At 45.8% G+C, this 18,551-nt stretch overlaps 1 protein-coding gene across 1 annotated transcript in view; it reads right to left on the bottom strand.

Annotated features, from left to right (window-relative positions):
• LOC144143466 (uncharacterized) overlaps window positions 1–18,551 on the bottom strand; it is a 338,543-nt gene that overhangs the window by 46,418 nt on the left and 273,574 nt on the right. Inside the window, exon 23 of the mRNA XM_077675212.1 lies at window positions 7,039–7,153. Coding sequence (XP_077531338.1) covers window positions 7,039–7,153 — 115 coding nt within the window. The remainder of the gene's footprint in view (window positions 1–7,038; window positions 7,154–18,551) is intronic.

The following is an 18,551-nucleotide window of genomic DNA, read 5'->3' as shown; positions in this document are numbered from 1 at the left end:
AATTTATGCTATCTTTCATATTGTCACGAAGTCAAAGATGACACAGTCGTCTTCTAGGAAAAACCAGTTTATTGGAGCGAGCTTGTGCTCCCCTAACAACTCAAAGAATACAGTAGCGGCGAAGCAGCAGTCAACAAACTGACTTCCGTAGGCTAGCGTCGTCGAGTCGAATAGGCCGGTGTCTGCTCTGCAGGCTTTTTATCATTCGGCACGCGTGGTTCTTGAACCGTCAATTCACATCTAGAACATTGTAGATCCAAGAAGATTAGTCTAGGCGGTTCACGTTAGTTCGGAATGCTCTCCCTATCAGAAGAGATACCACATGCGGCACAGAAAGAAAGAATGGGACACGCGCATCCCTTGGAACAGAGTAAAAGCAAAACAAATAAACAAACCGAAAGCACGGTTTACGACATTACCCCCCCCCCCCCTCTAAGAGTGCATCGACCCGATGCTAAAATAAAATGACAGTCTGAACAAACAACAACAATAACAACAAAAAAGTCCATCATCTTGCGCAGTAAGGTTTGAGGCGAACCACGTGTACGACATCGGGGATCACTTCGTAGTTAAGTGCGCCAACACGTCGTAGAATCTGGTATGCTCCGAAATACCGTCGCTGAAGCTTCTCACTGAGTCCGCGTCGTCGGATGGGAGTCCACACCCACACACGATCCCCGGGGTGGTACTCGGCGTCTCGGCGTAGGAGATTGTGGCGTCCGGCATCCACCAGCTGCTGGTTCGTTATAGGCTACGGAACGATCGTCGGAGGGCGCTGCACTCTCCCCTCCGCGGGAGTACGCGGGGGCGGCCGCCGCTTGGGCGCGTGCTTTCTAAATGCGGAGCATTTCTTAGGCTCGCGATGTCACTCGTCGATGTTGTCGGCGCCGTCCACACGCTCACTGCGCATGCGCGTCGCGTCGAGGCGCAGGTGCGCGTCTCTCCCCCGTACCCTCCTCGCTCTCAACAACAGGTGCGGCGGTGCGGGAGGAGCGCGTGTACCCCGTGCGCTCCGTCACTCTCAACAACAGCTGCGGCGGTGCGGGGGAGCGCATCTGTGCGCGCATGCGTCGTAGCTACCCGTGCGCTGCGTCGCGCTCAACAGTAACGGCGGCGGCGGCGGCGGGGCGTGTACACGTGATAACGGCGTGGTGGGTGCGTGGAAAGTTCGCGCGCTTGTGTACGGAAGTGTGCGCATGCGCGTCTCTCCCCCGTACTCCTCTCCCTCGAACTCGGGCGGTGTCTATATAAGCCAGGGGGATGAAACTCCGCTGTTTTTCTGTCCCGTGACTGCAGCGATCCTAACGTTTGGGGGCTGTACTACATACGAGCACAAATGAACGTTGTTGTTGAATTTTATACTAATTACCAGGTTACTTATTAATTACGAAGTTTTCAATATGCAAGTGAACTTAAAAGTTGCAGTTAGAGACAGCGAAAATACGAGCGCCACCCCGAGTGGAAAACGAGAACCGCGCCTTTCTACTTCGCACCGCTGAAAAGGGGCGTTTCTTGTCGCGCCCACAGGTATGCTACGATCCACGGTGTTCCGAGGGCCGTTTCTACTACCCTAAAGTTCGTTTCATTGAAACAGACGCATGAATGGATTCGCGCCGTCATCACAGATCGTGCTGTACTCAATGGTGTCAAAACTCTTCACGCCAGGCCGCATAACATTCTTTTGGATTCCGGCGGACGAAAGGTACGATCTGCATGCTGCTCGTTTTGCTTGTCTACGCTTACACGAGATAGCAGGATGCGCTTGCAGCAGTACCTTTATAATTTAAGTGAGCATACACGTGCACTATTTGTTTATTACATTCTGATTTTCTTCTTTGACTTTTGAATTACGCATGAAATGCGCGGCAGAGCATCTGGTAATTAATCCAATGCCTACATTAGCTACACACGTTTGTTTGTACGTGCGTTATTGATTCAATGCGTTTCGATCGTGTGTTTTGCATTTTAGCGCAAGTGAATGCACAGTATGCAGGAAAATGTATATGAGGCAACATATAAAATAACTAATGGAACAGTGTGAGCCTATCCGTACTCTTTTTATTAGATTTTGATTGCCTGCGTTGTTGCTGTTATTATAATATTATTATTGTGAATATTATAATTATTGTCAGTATTGTTGTTATCGTTATTATTATCAGCCTATTTATGTCTACAGCTGCATGAAGGCATCTCCCTAAACTTAAAGGAGTACTGACACGAAATTTCAAAGCTGAGATAACTATGTAAAATGCTTCCTTTTTATCAGGAGATATCTCCCAGCAAGTTTCAACAGCAACCGTTCAGCGAAACATATTTAAAATCCATTTTAATCTTCGCCCGCACGAGAAAGCCCAGAGCGGGCCGACGTGACATCATCTGCTACGTGCCCCAAACTGCCGACGTCGGGGCTCCCGTGACGAAGCTGACGCGCTGGCTGTGGTTGGCACGCGCTGCTCGGGCGTGTGTACACGTCATGGTTTTGGGACTGACGTCATGCTGCCCGGGCCTGTGGGGACGGCGAAGACCTCGGCCGGTCTGGGCGCGCGCGTGCGCTCGCTAGCGCGCGCTTCCAGAGAGGCAGCGATACGGCAAGAATGGTGACGCCATGTCATACATGCTGTCATGGCGGCCGCTCGGCGTTTTTTTGTCGAAACCGAAACTGGCACGAATAAACGACGCCGTAAATGAATGTTTACGCTGCGCTCGACCGTCTAATCTGTCATTCTATGATTAGTGGGCTGGTAGGCACGCATAGCAGCGAAAAAAACGTAACATAAAAATTTCGTGTCAGTACTCCTTTAAGGCTCAAAGGGTGGGTCCGTAGGTTCATATCGTGTTGTTATTACTATTTTAACTAAGTAGTGACTTCATAAATGATTTTATTGCGTTTCAATTGTGCAGCCTGCAATTTCTCTTCATGTGAATCAACAGAATATAGCAGAATGAATTTGTAGCAATAAATATACAAACTAAGCAATTACTGTATATGTTTATAATACAATCATAACTATAATTCCGCCACTTATAATTTATATCTTTACGCTTCAGTTTCGTGGTTCGAGTTTCAGCTTTAAGTAGAAGAACGATATATTCACAAAAACGCAGTTACAGCTATAAGCCGATAAATAATTAGACAATGCAGGCTTAATCTTTGCTGGTAATTTATTAGAGGCTCTTAAATAAGGTTTTGATAACCGGTTTACTGCAGGGCCCGAGAAATACCTGAGGAATACATAGTACGCGAAAGTATATATGCACGAATAATTGCTGCTTAGCGATTGTGGTGTGGGATGGCTGCTTTTGTCTGCAGAAATGTATTTTGGATTAGGAGGAAAGGTGGGTCGTTCTCACCGAACATTATGGTCGCACAAATAGAAAAACGTATTTGCGTCTTTTAATAATAAAGGCTGATTTTAATTTAAAATTTGCCTTTACAATTGGTGTTGTCACAAGTCGTCTTTGTAGCCAAAATCAATTTAAGAAAGAAAGATTCCGAATATATCATATCGCGTTTATTTCGAATACAGAGTCCAGTTTTCACTCAAAACTATGTGCGCCTGAAAGCAGCATTAAACTAGTATTCATTCTAACCCAAATATACAAACGTGCTTGCTGATGTTCCAGATCTCGCGTTTGGCTCCAGTGTGCGAGAAGGCAGGACCTGGCTCATTCACTACCTGGACAGAACTACAGCAGCTACCGGCTGTGTCCTGCCCATTTCACCAGCAGAGATTACGCGGACCTTGGACAGACAAGACACTGGGGACATAATGCACTGGCTGGATACCTAGTTATTAGCATGCGGCCATGTGCCATACACTTTTGTTTGCGACTAAAAGCGTAAAATATCCAAGTGTTGTTTTTACTGTATGAATGGTACATGTAGGCAATAAAAATTAAAATAACTGTACTCTTTATTCTTGTCTAGATTTTGTGTACTAATAAACCAAACAACGTCGTACTTATAATAAGTGGTGCAAAAAGAAGTGGATGCGCAAAACTTGATCATTCAGGACAAAACAATTGCTCTTTTGATAATGTGCCGGGTTGCGCAACAGGAACAAGGTCGTGCGCTGGCCATCTGAATATATTCCACTCGCTCAATTTACCTTGCATGTGCGTCCCAAATGAATTTTGCGCTAAATTGCCCCCCCCCTCCCCCCCGCTCGGCTTTTCAGTTCTCATTAAGATGGCGTCTCCCAGTGCATGTCTGCAACGCGCCGCCATGTTTTTAGTACCGCCCCCAAACACCAGGGGTTTGTCCGGCGCTGCGAGCGAATATCGCGTCCCATGCAAGGTATAGGAAGTTTCACTCCCCTGTACAAGCGGCGGAGCGCGCGTTCGGAATTCAGTCAATGGCGTCTTTGCTTGGCTTTCGCTTGATTTGACGCTTTGCTTGACGGCACCAAGCAATAAAGACAGACTTTACACTCCTTGCCTTCGCTTCTCCTTCATTCAATAAATAAGAATAATAAATACGAAATAACAATTAAGCATTCCCAAACCATACCCAATTACGCAACATTCACGCGATACCCCCACCACTCTGCGACGCATTTACTCGAGTTCCCCCCGTGGGAAGATGCGGGCGGGTTTGTTTTCACTCCACGCGTGCTGCGATTCCCGCGCTAGGAAGAGGGCTGGGTAAAATTTTCTTTCGACTTATGAAACCGTACGCGTCAGCACATGTCCAGAAAGTTCGGTTTAGACGTAGAGTATATAGCGAGTTCATCTTTGACGGCGTTTGTCTTGTCGTCTGCTACAGACGCGCCGTCTGCTACCCGCCGCTCGACCGGCAGACTGCACCGACGATTTCAAGGGGTATGGCCGAAGCCCCTGCGCTTGTGATTGATGATGATGCGAGGAGAGGGCACGGCAGAATTTTTGTGCTGAGGCGCGCACAACCACGCCGCGAGATTGCTTGAAGAAATCTACTCGGGCGAGCATGAAGATGTTGCTTGTGTGATTTAATAAATTTCAACCAACAAAACCCTTTGACAAATGTGGCTCACCAGATACCGTGGTTACTATCGTCCGCTTTCCCACGGTAGAGCGGGTGATCTGGCACAATTTTCACCTGAATCGTTATGCCACTAACTTTTTTTGGGCTATCAGTTCCTGTAAAATGTTTCCGATTTGAATTATAGTACTCAATTCACGCTAATTTCTTTCAGATCTGAAAGAAATGCATATTTTACAAGTGAAGCACTCAGCAAGTTTATGCAACCATCAACAGAACCTAGTGAAAAAAACACAACCCGGTTCTCAACTTCCCCCATTTCTTCCTCCTTTAATTTGCCGGGTATATTTCCTCGCACTATTCCCCTCCCGTTTACTTCCACTCCACAGCTCCTACCTCCTCAGCTGGGAGGTACAAATGGGATAAATAGAACGGAGAAATGGTTAGGAAGTAACCAGTTGACAGATAGCGGCAGACCGAAAAGGACCCCAGAGTGACAGGAACATTTAAATGGAATTGTCTTTTGGCAGTGTCTACTTAAAGGATGAACCTCCTTTTATCGTGTTTCGCGTTCACAGCACCTTTGGTAAATTAGATGTCTCACTCAAACCTCTGTCGCACCCATTTGCTATTTCGAATCCCTCTGGTGAAAGACCTTCTTCGGTACACTGCGATAAGCTCTTTTGAAGGGGAGCCCTCAATCAGCTGTATAATGCCTGCTTTTAGGTTCTGGACTTATAACCAGAGCAACATTCCCCGAAAAGTTCGAACCAGTTTGTAACTGTTTTATGCGGAGTGTGTCTTGGTGAAAACCGGCTCGATTTGTGTCGGCAATTTTTTGGCGCCCTTTCGGAGCCAGTTCACTTTTAGCTACTCTCTTCTGAAACATTACATTACCCTTCCACACCATTTCAATCACGTAAATGCAATCACAATTTAGTGAACATTGCACTCCTTCAATGTTTGCCCTTAGGCCGATTTCAGCACACTGGAAATATATTCGCAAATACTCCACCGTTGATACATGTCACTGATGACAAGGGAATGACCGAGCCCAGAGGTGTTCCGTTAACTGCCATTACGTTGGTCGCCACAACCTTCAGCGAAAACGAAAATCCGTGGCCGAAAGCCACGATCTATATTTGAAGGATTAATGTGCCGAAGAATTGGGATTACCCAGCGAACCTCTTTCGCTTTCGTTCGAGTGCACATATTCACAAAACAAAACACGGTTGACCGTGGCGCAGTTCAGAGGAGTGCACAAAACTACTGCCCCTTGCCGATGTGATCAACGGCGGAGCGGTTGTGTCACGTTCGACACCACGCTGTTTCCCCCGTTTCGCGTGTACCCCTTGCAGCTGCAACCTCGGCTCAAACGCACCGCCGACCCCGCACTCTCTCCCCCTCTCCCGGCCTGTCTGCCCATCCCCGGTTTTCTGTCGACGGACGCGTTCTTTTCGGGGGCATTTGCGAGCACGGGTGCCTCCTGTGGGAACACAGAGGGGGCATGAACAAAGGGACCTGCAGAAAGGAAAATCACTTCAGCGCCGCCACTTGATGGTAGCCCCCGCTGACCTGGACGATGCGGTCACACAGTCGACGGGGACGCCACTGCACTGAGTGGTTTCGGCAGCGTTGGTGTGTGCAAGGCTGCGGTTGGATCTGACCACTTCGCCTTTTTTCTATTTGCCGGCGCCTCCTATTTTGCTTGGTCTTGAGCACCAACATACCCTATGGTATGTTGGCGCTCGCGGAAGTGAAAACGCGCTAGGCACAACATGAAGGCTCATTTTATCCATCAGCGACAACCGCCAGCGTGCGATTCCATAAATAGAAGCTATGCATTGTCCGACCGAACCATGGAGATGTATTATCATTTTTGTCACTGTAATTTTGGTTTAGTTAAGTTTAACGGCTACCCGGTGTGAAATGTATTTGCGAAATTACTATTATATACAGTTTACCATGGTGCACCCTTACCCTTATCTGCAGGCGTCCAAGACGAGACACGGCGTATAATAAAGAATGGGGCATTTGGAACAGCGAACATTTTATGGGCATATGTTTAACAGTGTCACCTTTTCTGTTGATCCTGGAAGTGCGCCCAGAGTCTTTCGAGCAACGTCTTCAGGCTCTCGATTTCCTGGTGCGCTGAAGATTCTGCCAAGCGGTGACCTCGCGAGCCAGGTGATTCTGCATCAAACAGAACGTTTTATGTTAATTCGTTTATAATAATGTCGAGTTTGAAATGTCATGAATTCCATTCAGTGAAGGTGGGTGACCCGCGAAGCTGATTTCACAGTGAATTTTCAACGAAGGCACCAAGTGATTTACATTCTTGATCCGTGGTCATCGTGGCGAGAGGTATGGAGAAACATCAATTTTGTTGTCTTTCTCATTTTATATACATTCGCGTGTATATAAAACGAGAGTCCCGTCTACTTCTTTTTAGTGTCCCGTCTACTTCTTTCTAGGTGCCTGTCGGTTTTTAGCTCGTAAGATGGTTCTGGCCGACTACCGTTGTAACAAGGGGCCGGACGAAAACAGACACGTGTGACGTTTCGGTTCTATCTCACTACGGCGGACAGTCGCATTACGGCTAAGAGTGCATTACGGCTGAACGTCGCAACACGGCGGAGAGTCTCACTACGGCTGAAAGTGCATTACGGCTGAACGTCGCAACATGGCGGAGAGTCTCACTACGGCTGAAAGTGCGTTACGGCTGAACGTCGCAACACGGCGGAGAGTATCACTACGGCTAAAAGTGTGTTACGGCTGAACGTCGCAACACGGCGGAGAGTCTCACTACGGCTAAATGTGCGTTACGGCTGAACGTCGCAACACGGCGGAAGGGGGACCCTTTCAGCCGATCAGCCGTTCAAATGATCTGCAGCTAGTTGCGTTCAGCATTGTCGCAGCTGGGCGTTACGGGCAAGAGCCTGGATATATATTTCGGCGTGTCTTTCCCGCATTTTCATTGTTTTCCGGCACTTGTTTTATTTCTTGCGTATTTCGCGTGTTTATTTTTTACGGCTGAAGTAGTGGTACGGCTAAATACGCGTTTAATCTTTAAATACGTATTATTTATAGAAGAATTTGAAGTATCGAACAATATTCCTTTACTCCAAAAAGGTCTCGCGGGGTTTATGCATAATTATCGCCCCAAATCTATCCTTTTCTTCTCAGATAAGGTTTTAAAAAAAAATCTAATTGAAACCAGCCTTTTTCGCCATTTTAAAAACATCCGCTTGCTTCCCCTTTCTCAGTTAGGTTTTCGTGCTGTCCTATGGACTAACATTACGACTGTGTGCCTAACAGACAAAATTAAATCGTTCATTGACCACTGTGACGCTGCTGCTGGGTTTTCTTAGAGTTCTCGGCAGCATTCGACACAAGGGACCATGACGTTCTTTTCATTTTGCTTCAGCGTTATGGGGTAACAGGTCCTGCCATAACTTGATACGAAGCCGTCTACTAATCATGCAACAGACATTAATTTCTACAGGAATATCATACCCTGTCACAGTTACTAGAGGAGTTCCACAAGGCTCAATCTTGGGCCCATTGCTCCTTTTAATTTAACAAATGATCTTCCTCTCTGTTTTAATTCCTCAATGCATACTGCATATAGACGGCACCACCGTCTTTAACTGCCATAAAAATAGCTGTGCCTTGCTCCAAATGCTAAAGGCTGACCTGTTTTCCTTCCAACTATTGTGTCCTCTTGAGAAATTATCTTAACGTACCTAAAACTTGCTTTTGGATGCGAAGCAGCTTATGGAGATGACACCGGAGCATGAGATAAATTGGGTTTAATAAAACAAAATGAGTGGTTAACAAATGGCGCAGGATGGGCGAAAAGTGGACAGAGAAAACACTACAGCATTCAATCTTTCAGTCAATCTTTCAAACAACCCGCCGCAGTGGCTCAGTGGCTAAGGCGTTGCACTACTGAGCACGAGGTCGCGGGTTCGATTCCCGGACGCGGCGGCCGCTTTTCTGATAGAGGCAAAAAGCAAAAACGCCCGTGCGTTCGAGATTTCGGCAAACGTTAAAGATACCCAGGTGGTCAAAATAAATCCGGAGCCCTCCACTACGGCGCGCCTTGGGGGTTGTGGTTTGCGACGGGAAAAGGAAAGGAAATTCACTGGGCATATTTTGAGCTTCATCGCCTGTGTTGCGTCGGCGCGTAAAACCATCAATCAATCAATCAATCAATCAATCAATCAATCAATCAATCAATCAATCAATCAATCAATCAATCAATCTTTCAAACAGACAATCTTACAGGCAATCTTATCGCTCTTACGAAATCTTTGACCGGCATTTGTCGGCGTTCAGGAAAATGCGCATGATTCTGTCTTGTGCAACGACTGCTTTTTTTTTGCGTTGGCGGCTTCTGGCGTTGGCAGCTTCTGCCACAATGTGTATATTTTACAATAGCAATCTAAATACACTGAAGAACACAACTAAGGGATATTGCGCGCGGGGTTAGGGTTGATGGCATAGTGGCTACTGTTTTTAATGCAAAAACGTGGAAGAGATACGTTGGAGAGCTATAATTAACAAACAAAAAATAAAACAAGTCCCAGAAAACAATGAAAATGCCGGAAAGACACGCCTAAATGTATATGCAGGCTCTTGCCCGTAACGCCTAGCTGCGACAATGCTGAACGCAACTAGCAGCAGATCAGTTGAACGGCTGATCGGCTGAAAGGGTCCCCTTTCCGCCGTGTTGCGACGTTCAGCCGTAACGCACATTTAGCCATAGTGAGACTCTCCGCCGTGTTGCGACGTTCAGCCGTAACGCACATTTAGCCGTAGTGAGACTCTCCGCCGTGTTGCGACGTTCAGCCGTAACGCACATTTAGCCGTAGTGAGACTCTCCGCCGTGTTGCGACGTTCAGCCGTAATGCACTTTCAGCCGTAGTGAGACTCTCCGCCGTGTTGCGACGTTCAGCCGTAATGCACTCTTAGCCGTAATGCGACTGTCCGCCGTAGTGGGACGATGCCGACGTTTCGACGTTCCCGCCCCCACGACACAGTGGACAGAAAGGAAAGTAGGCACGCACGCGAAACGACGACAAAGACAGGCCGGTGCGCACGTATACATGGCGGGCTCCGTGCGCAAAGCGGCGAATGTTTGTGTGACCTCTCGAGTTAAGGTAAGTGCGTAGGCAAGCAAAGGCAAGCAAGCACGCGAGCACACAACCAAATAAAATCGGAACAAGAAAAGTGGCCCCAGGCAAGAGACGCCAGGAAACCCACGCCAAAACACCTCGGGATCTGCGGTGCGTGTTTGTGTGTTCTGGGGAAAACCCGGCAAAGACGAAAAGCGCACCTCTGTTTCATTGTTTCACCATTCTTCCATGACCACCTTAATGACGGTTGTCATGCTTAGGCCTTGCAAACGTAGAAATTTTTGGACTGTCTGTCTGTCTGTCTGTCTGTCTGTCTAAACCCGAAGGCCACGAAGTACTAGTCCCACTAGTACACTCTTAATCTGGTTCCATATAAGTTCCAGTTAACAAGGGTGATCCATATATTTTATGTGGATCCAAACGAAAGAATAACTGGAACGAAGCATATAGGTGGATCTTATCCGGAACCGTCAGCTTGTTTTCTTTATGTTCGTAGTTTTTATCTGGAACCGAAGAAATGGGGTCATGCGATGTCGGCGGTTCCAGTTACTGTTCCACTTATGTCCCAGTAAACGGTTGGGGAGAGTGCGTTTGTATATTTTTTGTTCGTGTCTTGTTCCACATAAATCGTGCATGGCAGTGAAGTATGCTCTCTTTCATGCATCAACTGGAACAATGAACCATATATATTAGGTGCTTCTTGACCCAAGATGCACGTGCGCGTTTAATATACACGCGCACACCGCACATAAAATTTAATGAACTTCGCCGATATCTATGAAACTGCCTTGCAGCAGTTAACGTTCATAATACGGCTAAGCTGTAGTTTTAGTGATGTCCTTTGACAGAAAACGAAATCCCACTTTTTTGTCAACGCCGTACAAAGCATTAAAAATGTCGAGAGGAGGATATCTTAGGCAAAAGAAGAAATTGCAGGAACCCATTTCCAGGTGTTCTGCGGCACCCAAACCACTTTCGTGAACATCGTATTTTTCTAATTTGGGGCGTCAAGTATACAAAATCACCAGTGACTTCAATTTGAGAAGGACTAAACGTCTTCCCTTTCCCCGTCTGCCGTTCGGGCAAAGCCATAGCTGCTATAGCGCTGAATAATTCGTGGTGCTTTTGTGAACATCTTCATTACGAAATACTTATTGAGGCCATTACATTTTATGCATTTGGTTTACAAAGTTTCGCAGAAACGGCAGTTTTTGTTCAACACTCAGTCATCATCTCGCTGTGGTGTAGTACGCGCTCAATGGTACTTAGTCCACGTTACTTATGTTGTGATGGGGTACATACATAATGGTAACCGACTGCGTCACATTTTACACCGCACACATCATGCTACGCATGCAGTTATATGCTAAGAAGTTTGTTTTTGTATTTTGTCTCGTCCCGGCTATAAATTTTCACAAGCAAAAACGAAAGCCTCTTTGCATAAGGAGAACGACACAGAACCCGGAGAACTAAATCTACCCCGCGGCATCTGCCTTACATTCTGTATATTTATACTGAAATGTCATTCTTATTTCAAATTATGCATTGCAGTATCGCGAGAATTCGCAGTGTTACCCTAATGTTGTTACTTGCCATAGTAATTCAAGTTCACCGAATGACCTGCCTTCTCCTCCTGGTCCCCCCGTTGCTCTTTTCCTGCACTATTGGTGTTCATGAAGACAAACTGCTGGAAAACGGGAAGGTGTATTATTACTCGCTTATTAGCGAGTAATCACACTGGATTCACTATACGGAAGTAGTTTTCTATAACGTGGATATCAAAGAGCGTCGCAGTATATATTTTCACTGCAAAGAACGAAATAAAGCTGTCATCGAAGTTTATGCACACATACCGCACGCGCTCACGGCCCGCGGCGAGAAACAACTTTAGCCCAACTAACGTGTTAAATTGGCTAATATCTGAGCTCTTTGTTCCAGCCTCAGAGCCGCGTAGACGTCCGCTTAGAGGCCTACTCCCATTTTCCGAAGCAAATATAAGCGATCACGGGTGCCGAGCTTGTGATCTCTTCCGCGGACTGGTCACTGGCCACGGCGTTCATCGCCCAAGGCACGGAGGAAGAAAAAGTTGGCCGAAACCATTACGAAACGAGCGCCACTTCAGTGCGGCATGCCGTGCGCATGCGTTGACAGCCGCAAGGCATCGCCGCTTGCGTTGATGCATGGTATAGTGGGACGGCAACGGGTACAACGACGATGAGGGAAAAACGGGACTGCGTGAACAATTTTAACGACAGCAGCGCCCCTACGTCTCAACGTTTCTGCAAGCTAGTTTTTGTTCGTCCGCATGCAGCGCCACCAGTGGCCTTCTATAGCGGTGTTCTTTATTGCTCGCGTTATGCGCCTGATGTACTAAATGAACTGTCGGTCAGACTGGCGGGAACGGTTACCAGTTTGGTTGTGGCGTGAAACTGCGGATTTCTTCATGTCCTCGGGCTGTATTTACTGTTCGACGAAGTGAAGTTTTGCCGGGAGGCGCAAAAAAGGTCAGTGCTGCTTATTTATGTTCTGGTAACGGTTGTTGTTCATTGACTTGTTCATCACTGCGTCCGATAAACGTGCCGCTCCGCTGCCTGTTCGATGCGAGAAACGTTTGACTGGATACGTTAACTAGTGCTATTTAGAAAGTTGCTGGTGCGGGCATTTCTCGAGTCTGCATGTCCCCTTATGGTGTGGTGTTGCTTAGTTGTATATTGACGGTTGCTGTACCTGTCAGCAGTGCTGAATCTTCTCGAGTTAGTCGCACGCTATTGTCTCGCGCGCACACACTGCACGGCTTGTTTGTCGGAGCGTCTGTCTTTAGCCTTATCGGTATTTTCAAACTTCCGTGTTAATTGCGTTGTGTCGGTCTTCTGAGAGCCATACATTTACTGTGCTAATCACGCTATTCCGCCTAATGTTGATGTGCGTTCAAGACGTTGGCGGCAGCACTGCTTACGTTTATATGTGCTGTGTGTGTAGTTGTTCCCCGTTTCTTCCAATGCCTTCGATGAATTCAGATGGTCTATTTACACTAGTCAACTTTAGTTGGCTCCCTGACGTGTAGTGAAATGCAAGGGAAAGTGGTTGTCTGAGCAGCAGCGTAGTAACAAAACGTTCCTTTTGTGGAGGGGAAGTCAGGTGGAAACACGCAGAAAGTGTGGAGCCGTTTCTATGCTGTCAATGTCAGTGGTAACCTGAGACCTCTGAATAATTACCCATAAAGCTCACGTGTGGACTATTAGAAGTTTTAACGTCACAAAGTAAGTTTCAAAATAATTAATTCCTGCTATTTTATGCTATCAATGTCAGTGGCAGCTAGAGAGTTGGAATAATTTTCGAAACGCTCAGGTGCAAAGTTGTTGAATCATGATGTGCACCAAACATTAATCCATTTTTGTTCTCCTTTGAACGTAGAAACTATACTGCAAAATCAGATTGCTACATTCTGTATTCATACTCTATGACCTGTTCAGAAAGAGTATATGGCTGACTGTGGAGACATTTGGCCCTCCACTGATAGGTTGTGACAAATGTTTTTGTTCCTCTGCAAAAAAAAAAAAATGAAAACAAATTATTTCCTTTCTTTACATGCTCCTGCTAAGTCATGGTTGTGGCATTCATTGGCTGAAGACATCTCTGGCATGCTGAAGGGTCGTCGGGGAGAGTGTGGCGGATTATGAATGCCCTGTGGAGCTCATAAGCCACAAAAGAGTACCTTTTGAGTCGTGCATATTGTGCAGATATTCACCAGTTCGCATAGACTGGTATATTTTTATATCTCAAATTGTTTAGCAAAAAAAGATTACCAGGGCTTCCGCTATAGAAAAGACATTCGACTTTCGTGGAACGAATCAGACATTGTTCAATATTTTCTCGTGCTCCCTGGGTAAAGCAAGGCATAAATTTATTCTCTGATATTTTTGTACTGTTTATTTTCTAGGCAATAGGGTGAAGATAGACCTAAAACAGCTGTACAAGGAATGCATATGGCCATTTTAATTGTATTTGGACGACTTCTTGGAAGTGTATCATCAGAAGGCAACAAATTAAAGCTCTTGCACGGGATGAAATCATTGCATTCTACAAGTAAGTACGCACTGCCATTTTTGGGTCTTTCATGGCGTGTTTTTAGGTAGTTTCTTTGTAACTAATGGTTTGAAACTTGAACTTCTTTTCAGTGACAGCTTGGCCTGTGGCTCAAGGTGACAGTAGGAGCTTTTCGGAACCCGTTAGCGAAACTTTCCTGGAAGTGCACTTTGAGACGTCCCTGGCAGAAACACCCGGGTCATAATTTTGGTTGGGTAAGCTGGCATTTTGTTTTTGCGGGACTCAATTTCTGGGCCTGTTCATCCTAATAAAATCTCACTGTTAACAAGTTATCGTGAACGCCAATATTGGCCATTGTGTTCACATTCCGTTTATTACGGATGCTCCAACAGTGGCCAAAAAAAAACACTATTTTGTATTTAAGTTTTGTAAATATTTAGCTTTTACAACTTGAGAGTTGTTTCTGTGATTTGCCAGCACCACGGACACGCCCAACGTGGTTGCTGCTACAACAATACGGTGGCAACTGACGATTTAAATTTCCCGCTTTTACTTTTAATACGCCCGTAGCACCAATAATACTCCCAAATACAGCCGTAGCATGAGTAATGCTTGCATTGGATTTTGACAGGTGGTTAAATAAGGGGTAATTTTTTAAGGGAATTGTTTAGAGCATAGAAAGTGTCGTCTGCAAGAAAATGTGCTATAGTTGTGGTTTATAAGAAAATTGTGCTACTGCCTAGTTCAGCATTAGTCAGCTCAACTTCTGCCTCATACCACTACGAACCATGGAGGTAATACATATCGAGAGGGAAATATTTTAGGTCGAACTAATTCCCCCCAAAATGTCTGCCACAGTGCGATATTTATGATTTCCTATGACTGGCCATTTATTTCTTTGCGGTAGAAACATCGTTTAGCTGTAAGTTATATTAAAGGGACACTGAAGTGTTATGTAAACATTGCGGGATTACTTGCGCAAATTGTAGTCCGAAGTCCCCAGGCCATGTTTCGACCACCCTGGGCGCGTTTACGCGATTTTATTTAGTAGAAAAATTAATTCGAAAATGCTGTCCTCCTCTCTTTACGCTCGCCCATTTTCTGCGGCGTTTTCGTGTGACGTCAGAAGGGGATAAGCTGGCAATTGGCTGCGCTCATTTCCTCCATGGCTGCGCTACTGCACGGCTCCCCGGCCTTCAGACAGAGTCAGTCGGCCCAGCGTTTCGTCCGCCGGCCGCCGACGGGTCGTCGCAATTCGTTCGCTCAGTTGAAACGAAGCCAGGACACGTTTGTGAATGGTAGAATTTGCCTTTCTTTACTTGGTTAGTTTGTACACTCTATCTAGCTCCAAGTCAAGGTCGCTTCACACAAGCGCACATGCGACGCTTCGCTGACTGGTATGCCAGTAGGTTATAAGGCCTCTTGAAGGCGGCAGAAGAGTCAGCGAAGTCAATATAGGTACTAAGGAAATAAAATCAACTGATATTTTTACCGTACAGCGTAAAACTAGGGTGCGGGAAGCACTTTTTTGCGCTGGGCGAACAAGCACAGCGGTCAGCAGCACGACTACGCATCTGCGAACGCTTTTCCGTCTACGAAATGCAATTGCTAGACGTGAGCTATTGTGGAAACTCGGGCGACGCTTACTGCACGAGCGCAATACAACAAATAGTCACCTAAGCTGCTTGAAATGTCAAAACTGAAGAAAAGTGTAAACTGGTTGTACAATATATACCCTATATTACCCACGTCAGCCGAGCCCGCTTCGTGGTCGAGCGGTTTGGGTTGCTAGGTATGCCACCGCAAGTATTTTGCAAGTCACGAGTTCGAATCCCCGCGGGTACGTGCTTTTTTTTTTTTTTGTAAGTTAACTTTTTTGTTTTCCGCCGATGTTTTCTATTCTGAGTTGACCTTTTTTTGGGCCGCAATTTTCATTGCTCCACGAACTAGTTCACAAAATGCGCGCAGGCTGGCACTGGCGCGCTAGCGAGTTCTCGTTGGCGTGCTGTTGCCATAAGCACCGACTGCTTGCAGGCAGTGGGCACAGGCCAGAATGAACAGACCCTTGGCCTGGTGCGAACACGCTTTTTACGACACAGGCATGAGGGAGGCAAGCTCCAAATATGGGGGAAAAGCGCATGACATTTGGGCGTCTGCGGGTACGCGGAGGGCGTTCATGCACTGCGTAGGTTTCGGCTAGTGAATGCTACGATTCCAATCCGTCCTAGGAGGCTTATATTTATGCATTTTTACAGCTGACAACATGGCAGAAGCGCGGTACGATGATTACTGAGTTATTGAGAATGCCCATCCAACAACGCCAACGGTTGTGTTTTACAGAACCGAAACCGAAACCGAAACTTGTTTGGTTGCTCACCTTGGGCATCGTCCAATCACGGTGCCCGCTCCTCCTAACGTCACAGCTTTAGTTGGTGCGGCCGCCGCAAACCGCGCATGGTAGTTTTTCTTCTTTCGCGCTTTGTAAAATAATTACCGATTTGTCAACCGAATAAACGATGAAAAGTGTGCTAATTTGAGCCAGTCTACGCAGTGCAAGCAAAAACGGGAGCTTGACGAATTCACTTCAGTGTCCCTTTAAGCCAGCCTGACTACAGCATGGAGCACATTATACAGTACAGAGAACATTTTTTGCAGAGAGAAGGTGTGTAAAATATAATGCCGAAAGGTGATTATAGTAATTATTATTTGATTTATTTAATAAACGAAACCTCTCAAGGATAAAAAAAACCTTATATTCAGGATACCGAGGCAGCAAGGTGGGATACTTTTCAGAATCAGGGCAATTTCATTGATTGTCTGTGGTGATATTGTTTAACGCACTTTCACCTTTAGCAGCACTCCCAGAAAAAAACGCAAGAAATCACTGATTTTAAATCAATTACTGTGTTAAAAAAGGGCCTAAGCAACTCACTCATTTAAAGCAACCATGTAACAAAATTTTCTTGTTTCCTTGAAGGTACATGAGGTGAGCAGTAAGTCTTCTCGAGGCCCGGTTATTCTGAGAGAAGGGACTGGCGCCACCAATATTGCCCGCAAGAAACACATCACGGATTCGCCGCCTGCATTGTCACTTCAGGATGTGGTCATCCTCTTCGCCGCATATGTCATCTTTTTCATCGTTTCATCATGTTCTTATGGTTGTGTGCCTTTGAAGAGTTCTTGGGACTTTTGCAGGGAGTTCTTGGAAAGCATGAGAAATTTGACAGTGGCCTGGTGTCATTTAAGTTGGAGTCTTTGTTGAAATACTTGAAGTGTTCAGCTCTACTTGGGATTTTAAATTATTGGTAGAGGTTAAAGTATCTCTTGAAAGGCATGAAGGAGGTCAGATGAAAGGCATGAAGGGGGTGAAATCAGATGAAGAGGTTTAAGTTACTGGCACATGCAAGTTTCATGTCAACTGAACACTGAAGTCGTGCCTTATTTTTCATCATTGGCACAATGCGCAGGCTGTCTTTGAATCTATAGTGGGTGTTAATGTAGTTCATGGCACCGCATTGTAACGTCCTATTATTCAAGTGTAGCTCACGAGATTTTTTTTTCGTGGCAGTGCTGCTGCTGATGCAAAAGTGACAGTGCTTGCGCCTTCATTGATAAATTTTAGTACTGTAAGTGAGCTGACACCCATGCCGTAGAAGAATTTAATATGTGCTTATTTAGCTTGAACAAGTCTTCTCCTTTGAACAAAGTTGCATTTCTTGCTTATCGGAAGCAGGGATTTGGTCACAATTACACTGACAGCAAGACGGGAGGGTTTTTATAGCACGCAACTGTGAATTTTACCTAAGGTAAAACGTTGAGGCTGGAAAAAATGCTTTCAAGTCTGCTTTGTAAAACTGGTTGGTCCCTGTATGATTCAACGCTGGCTTGTTTGCTTCTTAAGGATGTCTGACTTGTTCCCGCTTGAATTGATGACGTATATAATTAGTCTGCTTGTTAAATTTTATTATGTGTAACATGCTTCCAGCTACCTGGTTTGCAAAATTATATAATATTCACGCTGGCTTTCACGAGATTTTCGGGGATGAATTATTTTGAACAACTACAAATTGTTTGGTCAAGTAACGTACCTTAAGTCAAAGGCCTTTTCAGGACGCTCATAAAGGCTATTTTGCCTACAAATAGCTTGATGTTACACTTACGTCTGGTGTCAGGAAACTACTACCTTTAATAATCATGTTTTAATTGTGGCATACTGCCGCATGTGACCTCTCGTGTCGAAATGTTTTATCGTTAATCTTGGCTCGAGCGTTGTTTTCCCAAACTCTTGCACTGCACTGTTGTAGGTTTCTGATAATACAACCGTGTATGGCTTGTTTTTAGGCCTTTCCCTACAATTTAATAGCAAACTGCATTTTCCCAAACAGTTATGCGTAAACACAGTA

The sequence above is a fragment of the Haemaphysalis longicornis genome, unplaced genomic scaffold (genome assembly GCF_048455015.1).
Source record: "Haemaphysalis longicornis isolate Haplotype H1 unplaced genomic scaffold, Haemaphysalis longicornis Haplotype H1 scaffold_6, whole genome shotgun sequence".
Taxonomy (NCBI): Eukaryota; Metazoa; Arthropoda; class Arachnida; order Ixodida; family Ixodidae; genus Haemaphysalis; species Haemaphysalis longicornis.
This window is presented reverse-complemented; position numbering and strand designations above follow the sequence as displayed.